Source organism: Lissotriton helveticus, chromosome 3_1, assembly GCF_964261635.1.
Source record: "Lissotriton helveticus chromosome 3_1, aLisHel1.1, whole genome shotgun sequence".
NCBI lineage: Eukaryota > Metazoa > Chordata > Amphibia > Caudata > Salamandridae > Lissotriton > Lissotriton helveticus.
Window position 1 is genome coordinate 1,931,201,075 of NC_136061.1, and position 20,908 is coordinate 1,931,221,982.

The following is a 20,908-nucleotide window of genomic DNA, read 5'->3' on the forward strand; positions in this document are numbered from 1 at the left end:
CTCACCCTGCCAACTGCTGTATCTACCCTCGACTTCCCAGCGTCTGCGCTGCAATCGAGGCACATGAGGGAGGGATGAACCCTGGGAGGACTGATGGAGGCCCGCGATATTGATGAGGGCAGCCATTAGGGGAGAAGATGTGGTCTCACGGCTAGACTGACTTTGGAGCTGGGAAACCAAGGTTCAAGCCTCCGGGTCGACTTCAGATCCTGTGATTCTGGGCAAATCACTTAATCTCTCCATGCCTGCCAAATAAAAAATAAATGTGTCTTTGTGTATCGTAACCGGTGCTCATGTAAAGCACTCCAATACATTTGGGTCGAGTTTGCACTATATAAATCTGCAACAAAAAAATATTAGGAGGGGCAGCCCTGGACCTTCCCTACCCCAAGCTTTACCAGAATCCAGGGATATCGGACCTTCTGCCCTCCTACCTACCCCCTGGACCGTAGACTAGCTCACCCACATTGGGACTGTGACTAGGTGACCCTGCCAGCCCCTACACCACACCGGGCCCTTGGGGGGGTGCCCTTCCCTACAGCCCCTCTGGCGGCCGCATGGCATGAAGCGATATGCAAATGGGGCACAGAGGAAGACGATGCCCATCACTATCAGGAAGTAAGCTGACTGCACAAACAGCCTATCTACCCTCAATGGGCCACCCTACTTATGCACTTCCAGCAGGAGGTGGCAAACAACGATCTCTTCCATGATTACACCATGCAATCCCCATATGTGCCACAACCGCGTACCCACCAGTTGGGGTCCCTGCAACCATTTGTGGCCCCAATTTACTACCCTTCAAGTGACAAACACTGCCCCATACGCCTGTCTGCCCGCCCTTGCCACTATTCCTGGCTCGCTATCCACACTCTGCTACCGTCACCAAGCCCGCCTGCCTCTCATCCCAGTTTATATGTGTGTCCCCAGTTTGCACCAATGTGACAAAATACACCCGTTTAAGTTCACTGTATAACAAGGACACGTCTCACCTCTGTACCCTCACATGTCTTACGGTGATATTGTTCTATACTTATTCAGGCAAGACCAGATAGTATTTCTTGTACGGCACTACTATAACACGCCGAAAATTGTCACATTCTAATGTTGTTTACATTGCAACACCCAATAAAGATATTTTTACAAAGAAAAGATAAGAGGCAGGTCTCTAAGTGGGAGATATCAGCCCGAGTGCCCAATTGCATTCAGTTGTATCATGTGGCAGTGGAGAGTAAAGGGTGGCTAAGTGTCCGCAGAGCCTTCGCGGTAGGAAGCAGCCAAGGAAGGAGATGAGACACACTAATGACATTGGTGAAGACTGGGTGGCTGTCTGGCAGTGCCAGAGAAGGCAGTGTCATGCACCTAAGTCCAGTCAAACAGTGCCAATGTTGGGGATTAGTCTCCTCACCTGTGCGGATTCCTGCTGCACATATCACTAGTGCCGCTTGCCTGGCCAACAGTTCACTTGATCAATCTGTTGTGCTCATGCTGTAGGTTTCGTCACCAAACAACCACTCAGTTCATTGAGTTTGTGTGTCTGTGCATGCACTTGCCATCTGCCATTCTGACTGCAATGTTAAAGCTGCTCAATGACCCCCCCCCAGGCTGGAGGAAGATCACTTTCACAATGCATTACTACTTCAATTTCGCTTGGCATGGGTCTTGTCCTGACTCCCTACAACACCTACAGTCTGCAAAGTACACCATAAAGTCTACACATAACAAAATACCAAATGAGTGTACTAGAACTCAGAGGAAAAGGTAGCCAGCAAAGTTAATGAAAGAATAATGCATAAGTTAGAAACCTATTTAAATATATCCTCCCAATATGTATTAGTAAATGCATAGATGAACAAATCCCCTATTATATGAGAGTGTTAACTTCAGTTAAACTTGGTTAAGTTTCACTAGGGCTCTTGGAGCCTTCTGCTCTTCCACATACATGTTGCACCACTCACTAAGATTGTAAGAGTCTTTGGCTTCGAGATCATATCATATGCAGCCAACACACAGCTTGTATTTTCTTTGAGAAATATTTAGCCAAAACTAAACAAAGCTTTTTAGACAGGATGACAGTAATTGCCACATGGATGACAGAAAACGGTCTCCAGTTGAATGTGGAAAAAAACTGACATTGGCTGTTTGGCAAGGCCCAATAACTATGAACTGCTGATTGGTGGCCAGCAGAACTTGGGATTGCTCCCACACCCAAGCTGGTGGTCAAGAACTTGGGAGTCCGCCTTGACCAAGCACTGACAATGAAATAGCAGGTGATGTCAATTTCAGGTTCCTGTTTCCATATCATACGCTTATTGAAAATAATCTTGTCCTTCCTTCCACTTTCAGCAAGGAAAACGGTGGTCCAGGCCCTTGTGATTAGCTGCTTGGATTATTGCAACGTTTTGTTTGGTGCGGAAAACGAGTCGTTGCTATCAAATTTATTTATTTATTGTGGAGTTTTATATAGCGCAAACTAGACCCGAAGGTATCAGAGAGCTTTACATGAGCACCAGTTTCGTTACAGATGGACACATTCATTTTGTGTTAGGCATTGGGAGATTAGGTGATTTGCCCAGAATCACAGAATGTTGAGCGTCCCTGCCGAGACTTGAACCCAGTTCCCCAGCTCCAAGGTCGACCGCCCTTGCTGTTAGGCCACATTCTCTGTCCAAATTTGCTGGTGGCATAGAACACGGCAGCTTGCCTCATTTGCAATTTGCCTTCAGGGGCTGCCTCCGATCCCCTTCTGCAGATCTTGCATTGGCTCCCAGTTCGGAAGAGAATAATTTTTAAAATGTGTTGTCTTAAAGCCCTAACTGGTAACGGCCCTGGTTACTTAGCTACCAAACTTAGACACTACAGCCTACAGAGACTCCTGAGATCAATTGATAAAGAATTGTTAATCGTTCCTCGTGTCAAAAGGGCACGTTCCGGCGGCTGGTCCTTTTGTGATCGGGCTCCTTATTACTAGAACAAATTGCCACACCATATTCAGATCGGTTTGGATCATTCTCGTTTTAGGAAAGTACTTAAGACAATCTTGTTCTGATCTAGCTGCTTTTGTTGCCTTGTCTCTTGGTTGCGGCGACATACCACTTTAACATAGCAACTTAACACTCAAATAGATTAAGAGAAGAATAGTATAAACTGTAGAAATCCAAAAGCCAACAAGTCTTTTGACTTGAAATGCTCCGGCTGCTGTGTTTTTACTCAGAAGGAGCTTCATGTGTCGGAGGTCCCATAAAAATCAACTGTTTATTCCAAATGTAAGTTCCATTAAAAAATATTTAAGCAACTGGTTATTTCAAGTATCTTAAACATAAACTCTCATCACCCAGCCGACACATGGTACAGTACTAGCATGGCCCTCCTCATAAGGTACTTCATGGGGTTCAATGCAATGCCAAAAGCTTTGCGATTCTGGAGTTGTGGAAAAGCATAGAAGGTAGCAAAACCGGTTTGCTTCAAGTAGCACTTCATTTAATAAGCACCTTGATGAACTCCAGAGGCAAGAGAGTTAAGACACTTCCCATATTGGTGATGGACAGATCAGCAAAGTCAATATATCTATTTTTTTTTTTAATGAAAAATATGTCCATCAATAGAGATCTCAACAATTTATCTAAATTGTCTACATACAATGAATACTGACAGGCCCAACTCGTGGCTATGTAGAACTAAGAGCCTCATTTAGAGTTATTAGAGCAGCAGCAATGCCTTACATCTGCTGTGCTCCCACCTTGCAAAAGTCTTGATTTTCTAGTTCTTTTTAGGGCCAGGGCAAGTGATGAATTGACCGTGACAGAGACTCCGCCGGTTCCGCCAGTGTAACCCTCTGGCCTGACGGCTTGTCTTCAAAGGACCGAGAGGCCACAGTGTCCGTCATCTCACCCTAGTAAAGAAGGAAAGAACACCACTGATTTTCCGGCCTCATGTCTGCCATGTGATAGATGTAGGGAAAATGGAGAATGACCACCTCTCCATTAGTGTAAACTTCCTGCAGGTCGAGGCCATTTGCTTTTTGTTTAGAAAAAACATACAACTCCCCCTTTGGGAATCTGTCTTCTCGAAACAAAAAAGTTTGCATTGCAGGCAGTTTAAATGTGGCACATGTGTGACAAAACTGCAGTGCTGTGAGGGGACTTGCACTGGTGCTTGATTTCTACGCTTCACATCAAAAAGGATACATTTAGGACCAACACCAATTCTCGATTTAATCATGTGCAAAGTATTTAACACTAAATACTTTACACACCATACAGTAAAAGCCATTGAGATGTGTGAAGAGAAGAGGCCACCAGATACATACCTTTGAAAGTTGATAAAGGCACAGCACCTGCCTGCAGTAATTTTTACCATGGATGCATTTTTCTGTGAGCACCTCTAGATCTTGGACAAGTTGAGCATCTGTATGCTGAACCATGACAAAGGAAGATGGGTTTTCCAAACTAGACTCTGGAAAAAATGAAAAAACAGTGTTAGAGCGCAAGGGAATATTATGCTTTTTCACATTTTAGCCGGCTTTAATGAATGTTTTAGATATTTAAGGACGATGTATCTATCTCTAACAGGACCCTGCTCAATGATCGAGTCCACTCAATACGTAATGCTCAATTCTGGGACACTCAGCACAGCACTTGATTCCCTTATACCTATGCGCTGGTCAAAATGTCACTCCAAGTCACCCAGCCCGTGGTATAATGACTCTCTTGCCGAGCTTAAAAAAATCTGCCGGAAAGCTGAGAGAGAATGGAGGAAGTCCTATGACCTTAATCTGAAATCCTCTTATTTTGCCAAACTGAAGACCTATCATAAGGCAATTTGCAGAACTCGGGCCGCATTCTATGCCCAGGAATTCCAAACCAGTACCAACCCCTCTAAATTAATTTTTAAGGTCCTTAAAGACCTTATGAATAAAAGAACCACTTCGGCAACAATCTGCACCGATTCTCATTGCGAGACTTTAGCCTCCTTCTTTTTGGAGAAAGTGCAGGCTATCTACCGAGGATTTGACCTGTCTCTGCCTGATCCAGAGCCAGCTGGCCCGAACCTTTCGGGCTACGAGACTCTGACCTCCTTACCTGACTTGTCTATGGAGGCTTTTGACAAACTGAGCCTCAGGATTAAATCTGGCTCCCCTCTGGATCCGCTGAAGCCAGCTCAAATTAAGTTGCTCTCTCCCCTGTGTCGGGTCCCGATACTTACTTTGATCAACCTGTCGTTGTCTACCGGAATGGTCCCCTCAGCATGGAAACAGGCGGTAGTTACCCCAGTTTTAAAGAAGGCAAATGCAGACCCGCTCTTGCCTGAGAACTATCGCCCTATATCTCTTCTTCCTTGGACGGCCAAAGTCACCGAGGCTCATGTCAATTCCATCTTGACTGACCATCTCGCTCATAACCATATATTAGATCCGAGTCAGAATGGCTTTCGGCCGGGACACAGCACCGAGACCGCTTTGCTCTACATGATAGAGCATTTGCGTCTGGTGCTCGACTCTGGGCGGACGGCGGCGCTCTTTTTATTAGATCTGAGCGCCGCATTCGATACGGTGTCCCACCGTATTCTGATTCAGCGCCTAGAGGAAGCTGGAGTAGCAGGGATTGCTCTTCAGTGGTTCCGCTCGTTCCTTTCTGACCGTTTCTTTAAGGTGGCGATACCACCCTGCCAGTCCACTTTCCACCCGTTGAACCTGGGGGTCCCACAGGGCTCCTCGTTGAGCCCGATCTTGTTCAACCTCTACGTGAAACCGCTAGCTGCGATCGTCAAACAGTGCGGTTTGACGATGACCTCATATGCAGACGACACGCAGCTGGCGGTGACACTGAGTGGAGACCCTGAAGTGGATGCCCCCAGATTCCGAGCAGGACTTGTGGCAGTGGCAAATTGGTTAAAAACCAATTGTTTACAACTGAATGCCCAAAAAACCGAAGTTATGGTTCTGGGGAAACATGCGGAGCTTTGGGGGGATCAGTGGTGGCCTCCAGAATTGGGCGTCACCCCCGTCCCTGCTCCAGAAGTAAAGAACTTAGGGGTATGGCTGGATCCGGCACTTGCCTTCACGGGTCACACGAAGAAGGTTGCTGCCACCTGTTACGGAATCCTGCGAGGATTAAGGCCAATCCTCAAGTTTTTTTACCCCCCCACCCGGCAGCTCGTGGTCCAAGCCTCAGTTCTGTCTCGGCTGGACTACGGTAGCGCATTGATGCTGGGGGTAAATCAGGCGGAGGCATCTAGGCTACAAAGGGTACAGAATGCTGCGGCGCGGGCCATTGTCGGTCTTCCTAGGCATTGCTCGGTTTCCAGCACTATTTCTGCCCTTCACTGGCTGCCGGTTAGGCAAAGAATTAAGTTTAAAGCGCTTTGTTTGGCCTTTAAAATTATGAAGCTTTCCTCGCCGCCTGCACTTGCTAACTTGCTCACCCCCTATGTTCCTTCGAGGTCCTTGAGATCGGAGGCTCTTCATCTCGCGGTCTGCCCCCGTTTTAAACTCAGTAGGATGGGTGGCCGCTCCTACCGAGTGCTTGCTGCCGGGCTATGGAATTCTCTCCCGGTGCACATTCGAGCTTTGGATAATCTGTTCGTTTTTAGGCGTGCTATTAAAACTTTCCTGTTTTCTTTACTTGGTTAGCCGTCTTCTTCTCCTTTCTGCGTGTTATGTTCTAGTACTTGTTCAAGCGCCAGGACGCCCCTTTGCTGGGGCAGCTGTGCGCAGTATAAATATTGTTAACATAACATAACATAACACTGTTGATAACAACCATGATGTTTGTGGCAGCCTGGTGCCATGGCGCACAACATAAGGAATATTCAGTTTTTACTGTCGCTGTCCACATTTAAATTCACAGACGGTAGTGAAAGGTGTCAACTCTTCTAGGACATGAAAGGTATTTATATTTTGGTGTTTGCATTGAGTTTTATACAACACTTATACAACCAAAGGCACCTTGATGCCAAATAGTGAACTATCAATGGGAGAGCACAGTCAGATGATTCATAGATTGGAGAAGAGCTATGTTTTCAAGGCCGTATTGAGCTATGTGCTTTCTCGTCTGATGACTACTGGGAGTTGGCTCCATCAATTGACTGTGGAAATGTGGCAATTTACAAAGCTCTATCTCCTGTCTTGGGCTTCTTAAATTAGAGTCCGAATGATAGACATTGATCTGCAGACCTAATGGAGCGGACTGGCTGGTATCATTGCAAGAGGTGCCAAAGGGGTATAGACAGATAGGTCCACATAGCTTTGTAAACACGAGTGTTGGACCTGGCCCTTTTGGCAGGTTCACCCCGAGACTTTTTGCTTTTTCCTAGCCTGTTTCTGGAACCTGGGTTGGTGATTTTAGGCCTCTGCGCACTTTTTCCACTGTGGTACAGTGTAAAGTGCGTGTGCTCTCTGTGTATGTGTGGTGAGTGACCTGCCCTCCCATAGGAATGAATGGGGAGTATGTATGCCCATGGTAGTTCCTGATGTGTGGGGAGTGCAGGGTCGCGTTTGATATGTGTGAACTCATGAGATTGAATGCTGCGTAATGGTGTATGCGGCATGGTTGTGTCTAGTCTAGAAGTGCCACTTTTAGAAGTGGGCATATTTGTGCAGTGAGACTGCTGGCACGTGATTGGCTGGTGAGCCTGGCCCAGGAGTGCCTGGGCCTGCTTGTGGATTGACTGTCTGGTCTGAGTGTGACAGGGGCTGCAGAGCCCCCAGATGGTTGTCTGAGTCAGCCCGTGGATGAAAGGCAGCATCTGCTGCCAGGGAAGTGGGAGGAGATTAGCACCTGATAGTGAAGGGCTGTGCCTGCCTGCCACAATGCTGGCTCCACCCCCCCGCTGGGCGACTGTCACCTCTGTCCCTGATACTGAAGGGACTTCCCTCTAAACCAGTCTAGCTGGTTCTCACACTGAGACTTCAAAGACTTCAAAGACTTTTCTGTGTATAAGAAGGGGCTGTGTCCCCTTCCAAAATGTTCTTGTTTTCTAACTTGAATCTGCCAGGGGCGTGCTGCTGCTGGGGCTCAGGGGAATCCCCGAGCCCTGCCCAGCCCCTGGACTCCTGATGGACTTTCTTGGACTCCTGGGGGACCCCTCTGCCCTGCCTGGGCTGATGGAGGGACTTGGCTTTGCCCCCCTGGGAAGCTCTGGGACCTTTGCAGCATGGAGAAGCTGCATTTCCCTGCAGAGAGCGCTTTATTTTTACTTGAGCCCTCTTTGCTGCCTGCTGGCGCTTGGGAGCGCTTGATTCGTATTTCTAGCGCCTGGAAGCGCTGTGGGTCTCCCTGAGCGCCTGGGAGCGCTCTGTCTGGTTGCTAGCGCTGGGAGCGCCGTGGATTGCCCGGTGGCGCTTAAGAGCGCTTTGTTTGCAGAGGCCGGTGCCCACCCGGCATGACCAGCGCAACCGAGGACTTCCAGAGCGCTGGGAGCGCTTCATTTTTAAGGCCGGTGCCCACCCGGCATTTGCTGCTCCTGTATTCGGAAATCACCGCCGCTGCCCGAGACGAAGCATCGAAGGGGCCGCGCTAGGATTGGCCCGCGGTTGGGGGCTCGTCCCGATGGGCCGGGCTGCCATTGGCTGGCCGGTCCGGGATTGTCTGGTGATGTTTCCCCGGGCCGCGCTGTGATTGGCTGCCGGCCCGGGGAAGGAAGAAGAATGATGGCGGCTGGTCTGCAGGGCTCCCGTGAGCGGAGGGAGTCCTGCAGCGAGAGGAGCGGCCTGCAGAGACGAGCGGAGGGGGCGCGAGGCACATTGCCGGTGCCTGCCCTCACCGCGAGGCTCCCCGAATGGAGGGAGAGCCCCGAGGAGGAGAAACCGCCGATCGTCTGACCGACCGGTGAGTGGGGCAGAGGAAAGGGAGGGGCGCCGGGACACATTGTCGGTGTCCGCCCCCCCCCACTCCCCCGGTAGCGCGAGCTTGCGCTCATGGTCGGTGTGAAGCCACGAGGGATTCAAGGGCGGCCCCGGTTGGCAGTGGGTCGCCGCAACGGGTGTAGAGCCCTGAGAGGCCCCCGGCCCCATTTTGTGTTTAGAGCCACGGAGGCTCTAGGGGGCCATTTTTGATTTACGAGCCCTGAGAGGCTCGAGGGCCAGTTTGTTTGTTTTCAGAGCCTGAGGGCTCCGAGGGGGGCATTTGAATCTACGAGCCCAGCGAGGCTCGAGGGGCCATTGGTTGCAGAGCCTGAGGGCTCCCTGGGCCATCATTGTTGTAAGAGTCTGTGAGGCTCTTGTGTTATGCCAGAGCCTGTGTGGCTCCAACGTGTGTAGAGTGTTTCCAGAGCCTGGGTGGCTCCAGCGTGGCACAGTTTGCGCCTAAGGGTCAGTGAGGACCCTGTCGCAGTTTGGACTCACAGCTGCCCAGCAATTAGTGGGCAGCTGCACCGTTTAGGTCTTGTGATTTGCCCAGGTGCCCAGCAAGTAGTGGGCACCTGCACCGTTTAGGCCCCTGACATTGAGACTCAGGTCGTCCTAGCCCCAACAAGGCCAGTTGGCCTAGGGACTGCCACAGGTGGTGGCTTATGTAAGGTTGTGCGCAATGGTATGGTTTTTATTCCTGCACCTCTGAATGTTTTTAGACATCATGTGACTTTTGCGCTATTGTATTGTTATGGTACCTCTGAATGTATTTTTATTGCATCATGTGCTTGGTTCTTAACACCGCTGAATGTGTAGGTTTATGCATCATGTGTTTCCCTTTACTACTCCTCGGAATGTATATTTATGCATCATGGGTAATGTGTTCTTTCCTAGACCCCTAAATGCTGTGTGATACTTAGGTGGTTGTTCTTTTTAGTACAGGTGGTCCTAGTGAGGTCCCGGTCCCCTGCGTGACATTCTCCTAAGGTGGTTAGTGTTGCGTAGGTGATACTTACCTGTCCCCAGTAGTTACTGGATGTGATTTACAACTGTTATTTTTTTTGCTATACTTATTTCTATTTCTAAAAGTGCTGATTATGACAGTGGCCCATGTGGCCCTGTCCTGTGTAAATAATCCCATGTGAATATTGCCCGTGCCAGTTGGCACAATGTATATGTGTGATTCTATCTGATATGTTTTGACAATACAAAAGTTATTTTAATATAACCTTGTGTGGAGTTCCTTTTGTGGTGTGCCTAGGATGTTGTTGCTGTTGTGTGCTGGCGCAAATGCTTTACACATCGCCTCCGAGTTTAGCCTCACTGCTCGTGCCAAGCTACCAAGGGGGTGAGCAGGGGTTATCTTGGCGTGTGACTTCCTTGCCCTGACTAGAATGGTGGTTTCTGCCTGGCTTTGGCGTCAGCCTTAGCCTACCAGAAATAGCCAGTTCTAACAACGAGTAAAAGATTTCAAAAGTAATTTGTGTGTTACGGGAGACAGTGTAAATTTCTTAAATCAGGGGAGATGAGATCTCATTTTGACAGACCTAAGCTCATTCTCGCTGCAGAGTTTTGAATTAGTTGGACCCTGGAGATTATACCAGCCTGAAGATACAGATGTAAGGCTCATACTCATTAATTTATGTGAAAAAGCGAACAGATAGAGGATTCTCTTAAGCAGTTGGGTATGGAATAAGCAGGCACTGACTAGCACCCTAATCCAGGCAGTTACATTCGGTCCAGAATTATCTTTGAACTCTACATTGTTCACCTGAGAAACTGGTTACAGACGGGTTACTAACTCTGGAGGCCAGAAAGGGCTTTGGTAGAAAGGAATTTTAAAAAGTGGGGCTAATATCTCCGTTGTATTCCTATTGAGCTTCAGCTGCTTGCTGCTCATACAGTTTTAAAATGGATGTAAATATGAAAACATTCTGACTGCACTTCGATCGTTAGATATCATGAGGATTAATTGTGTATGATCGGCATACATTCAAGAAGTATAGCTGAAAGACTGTTTAAAATGAGCCAGCAGAATGGCACATAGATTAAATAAAAGAAGGGTTAAGACAGAAAGTTGTAGTTCTCCTTAACTGCTAGGATGAGCGCAAGAATCAAAGTATGATAATACTACTAATTTCAATTCAGAGTTTGCATGGTCAGGTAATCCTGAAACCAGATTACACATCGACACTGAGGCCATCCACAGAGTTTATCAATGCCTGGTGGCCTAAAGTGCCAAATGCTGCAGATAAATCCAATAAAATGAGAGCTGCTGAAGTGTCTGCATCAGAGATCTACCTGTACATCAGAAGTGGGCTAATCCTTTCCATCAGTGGAAGGATAAACAGTATGTTCCAATTGAAAAAAAATGCAGTGAGGGACAGCAAAACAAAACTAAAAACAATAAAAACAAAACAATGTGGGGAGATCCTACGGCCAAAAAGATCCTCACAGCCATCTTTGACCCATGTGGGTGCTGGATGTTTATCTTGACAAATGACCTTCTGGACAAACCACGTTCAAGTTATACTTAGACACCGCCCTTGACCGGGACAGGATGCTACAACCACAATGCACTACCAACTTGTATACAGCTTTGTTCCTTTAAAAGGTTAAAGCTATTCAACAATTAAATATCGATCAAACACAAAAGCCAAAAACTTAAACCTCAATGATCCCTTAAAAATTGCAAATAAAACTACACTATAAAAGAGGCCATTTCACTACTTCCACTCATGGCAATCGTTGGCCACTGTCCTTTCTAATACATTTCAAGAGTGTATGTTAGATAACATCTATAACTGTTTATTTTTGTTATAAATAGTTCTAACTGAAGCCTTCTGCCATGTATGCAGTGCCATGTGTTTAATTCATATGAATGATCACTGAGGTTATGTTTGTTTATACAATATGCACCATATTTGCATTCCTTATGGTCTAAGATGGACATGTGGATAAGATCAGTGTTCAGCGACTGTTCATCGTAAGTTGTACTAATATTTTCAGTAAAGATTGCTAGTACTGAGGAGAGTTAAGGGTAACTATGAATAATACACACTAGTTCATATCATGAAGGTAAACATAATTAGTTGGAAACCTAGTTAAAACAAATATTCTCACAAATACTCACAGCAATGAAAACAATCTTGCCACTGTCGTATTGTGGCATCCAAATGCAGGTGGTAGTCAAACAAAAAAATGCAGGTGGTAGTCAAACAAAAACGTAACACAAAGACCTATTCTGAATGGCTGAAACGACTGACAACGACTGACCAGCAGATTGCTGTTCTTGAAACAATCTGATTGGTTACCTTTTCGACCAAACAGAATAGGGTCACGATTTATGAACAATGAGTGTTAGTGCTCAATCAAAACATCGCTTATGTGAACTTTGGGAACTACTCGTAGGTCACATACCAGAGGTTTATTTGGATTGCTGTCAAATTACTGCAGTTTGTCTTGTTTTTCAACTTGTTGTAGTTTGTAGGAGTAAGTATAATTCATGAGTCAAGTGGCCAAGTTTTTGTGATGATAAGTTGAGCTGCTCTGGGAAAGAAGAGCTGGACACCACCATTGGTGTGGTCAGTCATGAGCACTGTTCTGCACAGCTTCCATCAAACGATTACTATGGAAAGGAGTGGAAGTGGAGGAAACCACGAGGACATTTTCTTGAAAGGAGAACAGGAAGTGATGGAAACTATAGAGATATGTTTCTGGCCAGTTACAGCCAGTTTCCCAGAGCCCCATTAAGCCCTGGCCAACATAATTTAAAATATCTGTGTTTTGCATTTCCTGGTTGAGATCGAATAGATAAGATCCCATAAAGAGGTTTTCTGTTCAGCACCTACATCTCATCCCAGAGAGATCTACTTCGATTGTCTGCCTTGTTGATTAGACAACCTAGTAGGTGCATTGCCCTAATCTGGACATTTTGAGCCTGAGAGCAATAATAAAGTTTTCAAAGCTCGCAAAAGAGAACTCTGGACCTCATTCTTCAGCACTTGTTAAGATGATATATCACTATGGTACTGTCTTACTACCAGGTGTTCAGTTTCGTGGTGGGCAGAGACGATTTTAGAGGAAGGTGGCATAGACTCTGCTCCACCAGGTTTATAAGAGTTGGTTGTTGACTATTTCCTTGGAATGGTAGTTGGCTAATATGAGCAGCCTCACTTGTAACAATCAACTGTGGACTGGAAGAAATCTACACTCAACATATTCTTTTCCTGGGAATACTGTGGAAACAACAGAAGTGCCACTGAAGACAATTCGTTTTTGATCTCAATTCCACATAAGCTTGCACAACTGATCCTGCAGACACTCCTGTAGATGGCTCATATTGGAACTAGTATTCAATACAATGAATATGTGCATTGATATTATGGATAGCAGGGAGGCAAACTGGAGGAAATCTGTCTGACTGTCAGATAAGAAATTGCCCGAAGCTGATGTTTATGGCAAACAGAAGACTGTATATTCTAAGAAGAATGTGATTTTGCAGGCCTCGCACCCATCACTGGCCGATAGTATTGGATGTCTTGAACTGAAGTAGCAGTGGACTTTTAGTGGTACAAAAACAACCAGATTGTGGATGATCTTCTGGCAGAGTGAGTCAAAATGAACCAATCATTCATTTATGGGTAGATGAATATTCCTAAAGGTCTTGATGTCTTGGGTGGGGCGATGTGTGGAGAGCCTCAGAAGTTAACAGAATATTAGGTCCCTAGAAATTTATAACCATGCATGGCAAGAAAGCATGCTATACATGCCAAAGCAAAGAGGACGAGGGGATCCTCAAGCACCAACTTATTTAAAGCCACTGAAAGAGCTCATAATGAAGAAGCTTTACATCCTGCATCCTTTATCCTCCAGCTTGCAGAATACTGAATCCTGTTTTATGTGAAGCCGTTTGGAATCCAGGCATAGTCTCTTCAGGAAAGGGAAGCGAGAAGAGAGGATTAAGGAGCAGTATTCTGCTGGCAAAATGGACCAGAAGACTGTCGTAACAGGCCATTGAAACTCTTTCCATTCCTAGAGTACAGAAGTACATGGTTGGTGTTCCACTAACTGCCAGGCACTAGGCTAAGTTGATGACTCTTTGACCCCGAGTAGATTTACAACTACGTATTCTCATGACTAAGATTCCACAGACAGAGTAGTCTTTTAAGCATGCAACACACTGTGCAATTATTTGGATAAGGAGGTTAGGAGTCATCCAAGAGCAGAATGCCTCGGTCCTCCTCTGGATAGCAAAGTGGTGTTTACTCAAACAGATACAGAGCCAACCTTGTCAATGATTCAAGACGGGAACTGTCGATCGCTTGAAGTTGTTTCAGGACAAGACATCAAAGTTCTTACTACTAAAATTCTAGATATGGCTAAGGGAAGTCTTCTTAGTGTTCCACCTCCACTAATTTCGGGTTTGGAGTTAGAGGGCAATCTGTTTTTGTGAGGTAACTTGGTAGACAACAAAGACACCAGGTGAACAAAGTTGCCTACGCAGACCGAGGCCACAAGTGAGTGAGTGATATTTACCAAAAAGAACACACTACCTCAGACACCATAAACTGAAATGTAACGTCAGACCTACCACAAATCTTAACTAGGTTATCAAAGAGGCCCACGATAAAGCAGATACACAGCCAAACCCACAATGGTGCCCCGTAAGAACGTCCTACACGTTGGAACACATCTCAACCATGACCAGAAGAGATATGATCACATCACTCCCATCCTGATAGGACTTCATTGGCTCCCCTTGCCAGCCAGACCATCATCAAACCCAGCGGCATCATTTATAAAGCGATCATGACCATTAGTCCCGCTTATCTTGGGGACAAGCTCGCCATCTCTGCTGGCTCTTAGTACACCCATAGGCAGAACACCATCATACTGCAGAAGGGTAAAACGGAAAGAACAAGACAGAAGGCCTTTTCCATCTATGCAGATCTGTAGCAACTTACCAAATCCATAAGAACCTTCAAAGGCTGCTCCAAGTTAGGAAAGAGTTAAAGACACACTTCTTTAAAGTATGCTACATCACTATTAAGTAACAATCCATTAACCAGCTACCACTCCATGACTATATACTTGCTTTTGACTCTATACAGTGCTCCATGCAATTATAGCTATACATATACTTCATACATACATACAACAAAATGTGCTTGTTCAGCTGTTGGCTGCACCTGCCACACCCATTTTGCACTTGTTTTTCTAAAGGGGACCCAGTTTAATTTAGACTTACCTATATACAGCCCACTCCTGAATCCATTCAGAACTTTTTAACTAATTTATGTGCAAATCACACCTCCTCGCCACTTGTAGCCTATCATTTAACTTAATTTCAGTATTTTCTCAAATTGTGATCTATACTTACCCTTATGTAGCCAACTCCTTCTGGCTCGCAGAGTCTGGTCAGCTTCCTCGTCTCGCAGGAGCTGTTGAAGGACTGGCTGCGTCTCATCCACGGTGATCTCTCCAGCAGCCAGAGCCCTGCAGTGCAGCACCACATACACATCGTGGTGATAAAAGCTGAAGTAGTGGCACACCCGACTGGCTTCGTGGACACAGCTCTCATCCAGGAGACGGCCAATCAATTGATTAAGTGACTGCACCTCAGTGCCCCCCAGGCTGGATTGTGCCCCGATAGATGATGGCACATATTCTGGCCACAGGCACTCTACAGTATTCAGCATTGTGAGTTTTGAGAATGAAAATTCCTTTGCCAATTGGTCGAAGGACAGGTCAGCACCTATAGATATTTGCCGGGCAAACCTACCCTGGATCCACTCATTATTTGTGATGAGTGTTTGCTGAGCGATGCGGCACAGCCATATCTCCCGCTCTAGTCCTTCCAAAGCCACCAGTGGTATTGGCTCCTCCTTTGCCAGCCAATGTCCAGCCATGGATAGTAGCAGATGCTTCTCGGCTATGACCTCCATACCCTCATCTGCTCGTCCACCTTCAGTAGGTAAAAGCATGGCTTCAGCATAGCCGGAGAAGAATGACGAGGCTGCTCTGCTTGAGATGCAATGGCTGCTGAAGCTCTCATGACATTTCTTCCAGAAGTTAATCCTGGCCTTTTTCCTGTGCCACTGGCCTGTGGTCCGCAGGGACTTGTGGTCTTGGTTCAACTGCCATAAGATAAAACATAAAATTACATGAAACACTGTTACCACAAGTGATTTGCGATGCATATAGGAGAGTCTGGGAGCACTGAAGGGAGGGATAAATAATGAGTGGAGAGCAGGTACTGACGAGAGAGAAAGGCTGGGAAACTTGTACAGCAGAGTAAAATGGAGTGAGAAAGAGTCAGGGATATCAGCTAAACAAGGTACTTCTGTAGGAAGCGATATGACCTTGTCATGAAGCAGCCACATACACAATCACATTGCAGTACTTTACTGTTATCAGATACATTGTTGATAATCATGGAGAGAGCCATTAACGAGACACTAGACTTTACCCCTGATTTAATTTTTCACTGCCTCAGGCAGCTGACTTAAGAAACCCTTTCTTCTCAAGCTGGTTCAGATTTTTTCTGCAACAGCTTATGAAAGGGTTAAATGGGGGGGAACTGCTGTGGCTAAAGACTCTTTATGAAAAATATTTCTAACGGTATCTGATCACTACATTCAGCCTTATATGAGCTTCAGCTTTTTACAAGAGTGAAAGGAGTAAGACTTGTGATTTGCATGAGTGTTTTCTTTTCTAAATATTTTTTTGCACTTTATATTGTGTGATCATATACACATAACACTACAATAAACCACCAAATATTGGGATCAAAAACAAAACAAAACAGATACATACATATAAAAATAGTTATCAGTGAGGGCATGGTCTCCAGATTCATGACCATGGCATAATGTCAGAAACCAGGAAGAACTCAGCAGAAACATTTAATTCTTTTAACTGTAATCATTTATACAAAAATGTTTTTCCATCGTAAAATTACTTTTAGAAAGCAGGAAATGAATAAACAAACATTCTATACTGCTGATCAGGGAGTAAAAAGAAGACTGCTGCTTTAACTTTTATTTTTAAAGCGAGTGAGGTTTTCTTGCATGAGGTAGTTGATTCAGAGGACGCATTTTGCTTAAGGTTGTTTTCAGCTTTGTCAGATCAGAACCTAGAGAAACCCTCATGTTATACACAAGTTTTTATTCTACAAAGACAATATTTCCCCTTCTGGATTTTATTAACTGTCTGTTTATTGCCAGCCTTTCTCATCTACATGCCTTGCCTTTGGCGAAGCGGATGGGCCTGAGCACCTTCTCGCACCAATTGCAGTGCTTACAAAGGCCTAACGGCCTGACCTTTCCTTGTTACTACCCTACCTGGACATTTTTAAAGCTTAACTTATTGACCAAATTAGTGGAAACTGGGACTCAACCGAGAGATATTGTTTGTGATTCATACGTATTGTGGATATTATTGAAGAAAATCTCTTTGGTCTATTCAATACAACATCTTGCACGACGCGGCTCGCCACAGCAAGTCCCGAAGAAAGTCAACTCCCCAACTGACGCACTGACCAGACGCTGTCATCCTCCTCGCCAAGAATCCAGCTCCAGTGTTTCTGATTCCCCTGGCGGGGTGTTCGAGATCGAGTCCCGGGAAAGAGATACCAAGCTCTCTCATTAAAAGGTATGGAGCCGATTAGAACCTAGAGAAACTTTTGGCAACTCTTGGCTCAACCAAACTAAACTAAACTATAGCTAAAACAGCACCTACTTCTTCTCTCGTACTAGACTTATGTTAGGTACACTGGGGTAGGATTATTTTAGAAGCACTAGTTGAGTATTTTAGCCTGTGGTATTTATGTATGTATTTTTATATATGTCATAGCTACAGACCATGCTATTGCAGTATTATTTTATATTACTGCTAACGCTGTACGTATTATACTTCGCATTTTGTCTTACGATTGTAGCAGGTCATATCTCATACATAAGAAATAAGACTGTTCAATAAACCCTTTTATTGAAACGCCTCTCTCTCTAGTTCTGTACAACTCTGTAGAAACGAAGCATGCACGATTGACTGAGTGAAACTGTAATCTATTGTTTCCACGACTCTGAAGATATTGTTCCGACGCTAAGGGAAACAAAGTTGTCATGTTTATGCGATTGTCAGAAACTAATCCCTTCTTGTTCATTCGAGAAAGTTTCTAGTGACCTCTGCGTTAGCTGACACACACAAGTAATTAAGTTTAATGTACTCGATAGAGACATACTGACCTCAGTCCTATGTCAAATCTATAGTGTATATTATTCCAATGCATAGAGCCTATCAGGGCTATAGGAACTACACTACATGGCGCCCAAAGGTTTGGTAAGGCACTAATTTAACGCTAGATACTGAAGTAACTCAGTCTTGCTTTTCTCAGAGACCCTCTACTCATAATACTCCATAAGACGTCTGGAGTGGGTAGGGATAATATTTGCCATAGCTGAGTAGGACGAAAAATCCTATGTATTAGCTTTTTGGTTTGTTCAACGTTGAAGGATACAGTGTTCCAAAATATTGTGCACCTTATCTTTGTTTCCTTGAAACTTGGTCTGCAATTTTCATTTCACAATGTCCGAGGACAACAACACCGAAGCCGGTGGTGCTACAGGCGACAAAGCCGTACCAGGTTTCCAAGAAACTGACGAGAATGCTATACTCATTCCTCCAAACTTAAGGAGAGCGATAACTCTAAAACTTATAAAACATGGCCTAACATCAAGAGGTGGTAGAGCCGTTTTTGTGATAGAGGCACATGATTATCACCAGACAGAGGTATTCTACTCATGGATAGTATTCCCTGAATCAAATCCAGTAATACATATGTTTCACTTCTACAAAGAAGATGATCCACCAGAGGCATACATTCCTTTCGAGGATACTGAAATTCCACTCACATACCAGGAGCATGAGCTCTGGTTTAAAGGCGCCCTAAAACATTTAAATCACATTACCAGGCTCAGTCCACTAGGTAGACCAGGAGCAACGTGGCCAGTTTTAGCCGGATATACACCTGACATTGAAGCAATGTCGGACGATGAATTACTTAGTAACATACAAAGATTAATAGAATTATACAGTTAAACCACAACTGTCTGAAAGTCCTGAAAAGGTCTTTTCTAAAAACACTCCTACAACTTCTAAAAAGAAGTGGGAAAATAGCAAACAACCTTCCAAAGGGAAGCGTTCTCATTCCTGAGGTAGGTCTCCTCCAAAGGAGCCCTGTGAAACGAGGTACAACCTCAGGAATAGGGATCATTTGAAGAAACCTGACAGGTATCAAGATACTGATACACGTTCCTCCCGTACCTTTCAGATATCGTCAGAGACATCCGGAAGAAGAGGACGGTCAGAGAACAGGGAAGAATGCGTGAAGTCCAAAGCTGATCAACATGTTCAGAAAACAAACCAAAACCTCAATACACCAAAAAGAGGGTAGCAGGTCTAAAAATCAGACATGCCGAGGTTCTTGAGGACACAACTCAAGAACGGAGAATGGGCTCAGACAATGCTGGACAGCACAGCAGAAGTAACAATAGCTCACCAGAACCTGAAGGGACTTTTGGAGACAGTGAATTTGAATGAAAACATTGAAGTTGAAACTGCAGATACCAGGGTTAGTTCTTTACATAGGTTATATGAAATAACACTCCGGAAGGAGGGAGACATACCAGGAAAAGTGAAAGCACTCTTTTGGGAGTGACTTTCTAAGGGCTACGATATACTTCTAGCAGAACAAGATTGGCCACCAGAATTTGTCAGAGAGTGCCCACATGGCGAAGACATCATTATGCCAGCCTTCTCTAACCATATTCCAGTACATTTAAAATATACTTATGCCAGGAAATGGGCAGTTGCCCAAGCCCCAGCATTATACAAAAATCATGATGTTGGATGGGATGAGGACTCTCCTCACCACACCATCCAGTTAAAAAATCAACCAACTGCACAAAGGCAGTATCCAATTAAGCAAGAAGCTAAAAAAAAGGCCAGGGAGATTTTAGATCAACTAGAACACCAAGGGTTGATTGAAACATGAACCTCATGAATGAACAATCCTTTGTTTCCTGTCTCCAAACCAGATAATACATATCGTCTAGTTTTGGATTACAGACACTTAAACTCTTGTTGCAAAACATTTGCAGTGCAAAATGCACACAGTACAGTATTAATGAATAACATTGTGGTTGTGTGCTCAGTTGTAAAGTGCCTTGCAGAAAAAGTGGACAGACAGACAGACACTCTCTCTCTTTTATTTGGATGATAGATTCTAACAAAAAGACATTCCTACAGCAGTCACACATGAAGTTACGCAGGCAGCCACAGCAGCGCAATCAAATAAAAAGTACCTCTTCAATCACTAATGTGTCCATTGGTAGGTCACCCAATGCTGCCACCTTCTTGGCCAGAGAGAAGTGCCCTTGCTTCTGCAGCTGCGCTAAGATAGAGGCACATTCCTCGCGCAGCCTCTCTGTGCTGTAATCAGACAGGACAGAGCGGTTGATAGAGATGGATGTATCCTCGAGGATCTGGCTCAGGGTGCACAGCCTTCGCACATCCAGTCCTGTGAGAGAGACAGGACAAAATGAAGAGCTTTAGCAATGGGACAAGAGAACTGACCAAGAAACATGTTCATAGAGATGCTGTAGTGAGGGCCAAAAGAAGAGACACTGTAGTAATTTGATGGAAAGTGTGGCTATGCATGAAGCTAGAGAAAGAACCAAGAGAAGGGGCATGCTGAAAGAGAGACAGGAGACATGGCTAAAAGCACTGGGCACACTAGCACTGACCAACAGTCCCTAACAAGGAAAGGTATGGATTTAAACCATGGTGCAGGTGAGACGACCAAGAGGAAGCACAGTATGAGCTGTTCAAGCTACAGTTTGCGGTCAGTACATCTGTGTTTGCTAGAATGTGAATATACTTAGTAGCAAATAAGTCACTCCCTTGCAAATCTCACAGCTTAACCAACATGGAAACATCTGAAAAAGTAGACAAAATCATCACTGATGACGAAAAACAGCATCCATTCCCTACTTTCCT

At 45.2% G+C, this 20,908-nt stretch overlaps 1 protein-coding gene across 2 annotated transcripts in view; it reads right to left on the reverse strand.

The window, feature by feature from the left end:
- The window catches only part of SPG11 (SPG11 vesicle trafficking associated, spatacsin), a 573,976-nt gene that overhangs the window by 110,244 nt on the left and 442,824 nt on the right, over nt 1-20,908 (reverse strand). For both annotated transcript variants that reach the window (XM_078682963.1, XM_078682964.1), the window contains exons 30-32: nt 20,215-20,429; nt 15,231-15,987; nt 4,310-4,455 (exon numbers count right to left, since the gene is read on the reverse strand). In XM_078682963.1, coding sequence (XP_078539089.1) covers nt 4,310-4,455; nt 15,231-15,987; nt 20,215-20,429 — 1,118 coding nt within the window. The remainder of the gene's footprint in view (nt 1-4,309; nt 4,456-15,230; nt 15,988-20,214; nt 20,430-20,908) is intronic.